The 4,697-nt window shown below is 53.5% G+C and overlaps 2 protein-coding genes across 2 annotated transcripts in view; one reads left to right on the forward strand and one right to left on the reverse strand.

Moving 5' to 3' along the window:
* Nucleotides 1-611: 611 nt before the first annotated feature.
* Nucleotides 612-3,333, reverse strand: FEN1 (flap structure-specific endonuclease 1). Its single transcript, XM_007106187.2, has 2 exons — nucleotides 3,219-3,333; nucleotides 612-2,514 (listed from the first exon to the last, which is right to left on the reverse strand). Exon 2 carries the CDS (start codon nucleotides 2,494-2,496, stop codon nucleotides 1,354-1,356), a length of 1,143 nt encoding a protein of 380 aa, XP_007106249.1. The 5' UTR covers nucleotides 2,497-2,514; nucleotides 3,219-3,333; the 3' UTR covers nucleotides 612-1,353.
* A 265-nt stretch (nucleotides 3,334-3,598) lies between these two features.
* The window catches only part of TMEM258 (transmembrane protein 258), a 4,107-nt gene continuing 3,008 nt past the window's right edge, over nucleotides 3,599-4,697 (forward strand). The window contains exon 1 of the mRNA XM_007106193.3: nucleotides 3,599-3,676. Within this exon, the coding sequence (XP_007106255.1) occupies nucleotides 3,674-3,676 (3 nt within the window). The 5' untranslated portion in view covers nucleotides 3,599-3,673. The remainder of the gene's footprint in view (nucleotides 3,677-4,697) is intronic.

A 4,697-nucleotide genomic window follows, 5' to 3' on the forward strand; every position in this document is an offset into this window, starting at 1 on the left:
CGGAGCGGCTGGGCCCATGAGCCATGGCCGCTGAGCCTGTGCGTCTGGAGCCTGTGCTCCGCAACAGGAGAGGCCACAACATTGAGAGGCCCGCGTACCGCAAAAAAAAAAAAAAAAAAAAAAAAAAAAAAAAAAAAAGTTTTATTAGGATCATAAAAATTTCAGAGTACAAAAACATTCCACCTCTATGAAAAGCAGTAACCTGAAGTTGACGTCACAAAGGGAACAAGATAGTGATTTTTGAATGGCAGCTTTCAAGATTTACAAACTGGTAAACGCTTGGATGCTATGAAGTAGTGGATCTAAATTGTGAGGATTTCTCAAAGGAGCTCCTTTATCTCACACAGTAGGTGGAAAACTAGAAATTCGTTCAATTTATTAAAACTCCTTTCCCAGCAAGATAAACTAGGCATCATCCTCTAAATGGCTGAACTACTGCCAAAGCTGCTTTGGCCATTCTATGGAGCATGGTGCCATCTTGTGGCCACTCAAACCACCCATTACTACAGTGCAATTCCAGCATGTTAACTTGGAGTGAAAAGAACATTTTATACTGCCTGAAACCTGGGGCACTTGAGATGTCTTCAAATGTTCTCAAAGAACAGGACATTCTGGTTACTTTTATAATTTTATTGACTCTTTTCTCCTCATATCTTTCAAAACAAAAAACCCAGCATCTTATCCCAAAGTTTCAACTCAATTAACTGCCTCAGAGAGGCCATGTGAAGCACCACCACTTTATGCCTCTGAATAAGCACTGTAAAGACTAGAGTCATGTACATAGCAAGTTCAAGTTTCTGCCCACCTCAGGACACACAGCTGGTAATCAAACCCTGTTGCCAACTCCAGAGGCTCTGCCTATCTTATTTCTCGGCAGCTCTTCCCATCTGTTTAAGACTGCATCTTCCTGATGGCTACCCTTCAGCGTGGGTCAAGGCTGAGCCAAAGAGAAGCACAGTCTAGTCCCCTGGTCACCTCCCACCAGCCACCAGTTGGCCAGGCGGGAAATCATTTCCAGTCTTTTGTCTCCACCATTTATCTCCCTCTTTCTTCTTCGAAACTTGTTGCTATCACTTTCATGTAACAATGGATTCAGTGTCCATTAAATTGCCTGAGAGGCGGCTTCAGCCTGACTTACTTACCTGAGCTAAAAAAGAAGAAAACAACAAACCTCTGTGGCCTTCCTGCGATGGGATCAAGTAACAAAGGGAAAAGCACTACTGAGCAGGGTGGTGCTAGGGAAGCAATGCAAGCCCCTCCCCACCCCCACGGAGGTTTCTCCAGCGCCAGCTCTTGCGGGTACAACACGGCAGATATTCTGGGGTCAAGGAGGTATAATGAAGGGAAACCCGTTTATTTCCCCCTTTTGAACTTCCCTGCTGCCCCAGTCTTGGCCTTCTTCTTAGCGGACCCCTTGGGTTCTGGCTCCTTGCGCTTAGCTGAAGAGAGGGAGCCGGTCACCTTGAAGAAATCATCCAGGCGACCCTGGGTGCTGCCCTGGCGGCTCTTGCTCAGCCTCCTGACCCCGCTGCGGATTCGCTCCTCGGAGAACTGCTTTTCACCACACATGAACTTGACGAGCTCTTCTTCATTTGGCTCGCTCCACTTCAGCTCCACAGATTCCGGGTCCAGCACCTCGGGCTCCAGGAAGAGCTGCTGGGCCTCCTTGTGGAGCCAATTTTCCGGCACAGGGTATTTGTTGGGGTCGAGCCGACGCACGATCTCCTCGATGCTCTTGTGCTTCTGGATGAGGTCCACGGCCCGCTTGGGCCCAATGCCCCGAATGGTCTCACAGTAGTCACTGCCCAGCAGGATGCACAGATCCACAAACTGCTCCTGGTTCAGGCCCAGCTCCTGCAGAATCCGGCTCAGGTGGAACTCCTGGATGGGCAGCTTCTTGGCCTCGCTAGCAGTCAGGTGCCGCATGAGCACGGGGCTGCCAAAGGTCAGGCAATCCATGTCCTCGGTGGCCGCGGCATAGACTCTGCCGGCCTTCACCAGGGCGGCACAGCTGGCCTCGGCCTCGCTGGGCGCATCGAGGTACGGGATGCCCATGAGGCTCAGGAGATGCTTGCACTCATCGTTGTGCTGCTTGGTGACCTTCACCAGCCGCTTCGTAAACTTCTCCACCTCCCCTTCGGCCCCAGCGGCCTGGGCCTGCTGCAGCTGCTTCTCCGCCTCAGCCCGCCGCTCGCTGCGTTTGGCCAGCTCCCCCGACTTGAGCTGTGGCGGCTTGCCGTCGAAGATGTACACGGGCTTGATGCCGTTCTCCATCATTCGGATTGTGCGATAGAACATGCCCATCAGGTGGCTGGTGGTCTCACCCTCCTCATTCTGCAGCACGTCCCCCCCTTGGCGAACAGCTATTAGGAACTGATAAATGCTCATGGAGGCATCGATAGCCACCTTGCGGCCAAAGTAGCTCTTGATGTCATTCTCCCGGATGGCACTGGGGGCCACGTCGGCAATCAGTTTGGCCAGTCCTTGAATTCCCATAGCAATACAGAGGGACAGCTAAAAGAGAAAGGCAGGTGAGACAAGGAGGAACTTAAAGGATGCAAAAGGAGGAAGGGTTACCAGGGGTGCTGTCTCACCAACCTCACGCCCTCGGCTAAACATGTCTAGCACAACAAAACGACACCAAGTCAGCACCTCGGAAGATGAAAAGAACAAGACAAGGCTCCCATCGTCAAGAAACGTACAGTCTAGTGAGGAAGTCCTCTCCATTAATACTAAGGCCTCCTGAGAGTTAACTGAGATAACAGACAAAAACCCCGTCAAAGATTAGGTGCTCTGTAAACGTTCTCCCTGCAGAACCCACTCGATCCTTTGGTTCGTGCCTCAAGCTGCCTGCTTTGCTAGAACGTGTACCGAGGGGACAATGCCTCGTTAGCCGAGCATCCTCCCCCTGCGTCTGACAAACGCAGGCAGGAAAGGGATGTGAACGAGTGCAGCTCAAAAAAGGCTCCCCTCCAGGAGCTTAGTCACAGTACACAACGACCTCATGAGCTGGGAATTATCTTCTTTCTACAAATGATGAAAGAGGCTCGGAAGTTAAGCGACAGGCCCCGGGCTCAGAGCGGGAAAAGTGGCGGGCCCGCCTGACTGCGAATCCCGCGCTCGCTCCGCTCCGCCCCGCCCGCGGCAGCCGCCGGCCTTCCCCAGCACCCGGGGCAAAACGGCCCGCCGCTCTCGGAGACGCTTCCGGAGGGTCTTACCTGGCCTCTGGGGCGCTCCGGCGTGGCCCAGGACAGATCTCAGCCCAAATCCCTCCTCAGCCCCGCCGCCTCCTCAGCACCAGCCGCTGATACACTCTCGCTCCGCCGCCTTCCAAAGCCCGCGCTCCCGTCACGTGACCTGCCTCGGCGCACAGCCTCCTGGGAAGTGTAGTACAGGCCCCGGCCCTCTCGGCCAGCTTCTCTCACGACAAACAGTCCCGCCAGGGTGAACGGACTCGCTCAGCGAGCCGACCCTACCCTTCTCTACCGCTTGCCCCCACTCCACCCCGGTCGCCCCGCAGGCCCCAGATCCCGCCACACCCGAAACCAAACGACTACAAATCCCACAATGCCACCTGTGCAGCTGCACTTCCTCTTCCGGCTGAACAGCGCGCCTGCTCCTGGCGACGTATTCTTCCTGTGGCTGAGCGGCGGATTACCCTGTGTCCGGCAAAATGGTGAGAGGGTTGAGGGGTGTTCCGGATGGGACTTTGGGGCCCCCTCGGGGCCCGTCCCGCGCCCTGTTTTTTCTCGCAGAAGCCTCAGATGTCCGAGGTCCAGAGGGCTGGAGGCTCCTGGATCCTTCGGCTTGGGCTGAGGGGCGGGGAAGGGAAGCCCCTTGCCATGGACTCCTTAGGCTGAGGTTTTGATGGCACTGGGCTTCTGATCTAACGATTTATAAGGATGAGGAGCATGAGGAGCATTTCTAATACCTTCGAGCTTTTATCTCTGTTACCTGTGATCAATCTGTTACCTCTATCTGGAAAGTTTTTCCCGCCTGCCGAACTCGTACTCATACTACACGGTCCCGGGCAAAAGTCACCTTCTTGATGAAGTACTAACAACTGTCTCGGGCACTTGTCCTCTTTCTCCTGGGAGCCCCGCAACCTATGTACAGACCTCTTGCCACGTGTCATGGACTTCTTTGTTATTTGCCACACCTCCTAGTGACCACCATCTGACGTTCCTCTAGCCCTGGGATGATGTCTATTCATCTTTGTATTTCCAGTGCCAAACACGGGGCCGGCAATTGGAGGCTCAATCAATGGCAGCGATTGTCTTTATCATTTTTAGGGGGGCATAAATGTTTACTGAATTGAATTCCAGTGTCTCTGAGAACAATGAGGTCAATTTACTTCTCTAGAGTTGTTGTGTTCTGGATTTTAGAAGCGTTGGCGGGTGGCTGACAATGGAAGTTAACATTTGTACAGAACTTTACGTTTACAGCCCTCTTTCACAAGCATTATCTCATAATCTTCCCCATAACCTTGGGAGGGAAACAAACACCTATTGAGCAACTACTCTATGCCAGGCAGTGAGTTAGATGCTGTTGCGTTTGTCGTCTTTCTTTTTTTTTTTTTTGCGGTACGCGGGCCTCTCACTGTTGTGGGCTCTCCCGTTGCGGAGCACAGGCTCCGGACGCGCAGGCTCAGCGGCCGTGGCTCACGGGCCCAGCCGCTCCGCGGCATGTGGGATCCT

Source organism: Physeter macrocephalus, chromosome 16, assembly GCF_002837175.3.
Source record: "Physeter macrocephalus isolate SW-GA chromosome 16, ASM283717v5, whole genome shotgun sequence".
Taxonomy (NCBI): Eukaryota; Metazoa; Chordata; class Mammalia; order Artiodactyla; family Physeteridae; genus Physeter; species Physeter macrocephalus.

What these genes read in the sequence shown, in the direction of transcription:
- FEN1 (XM_007106187.2), bottom strand. Translation starts at nt 2,496, where the DNA reads ATGGGAATTCAAGGACTGGCCAAACTGATTGCCGACGTGGCCCCCAGT.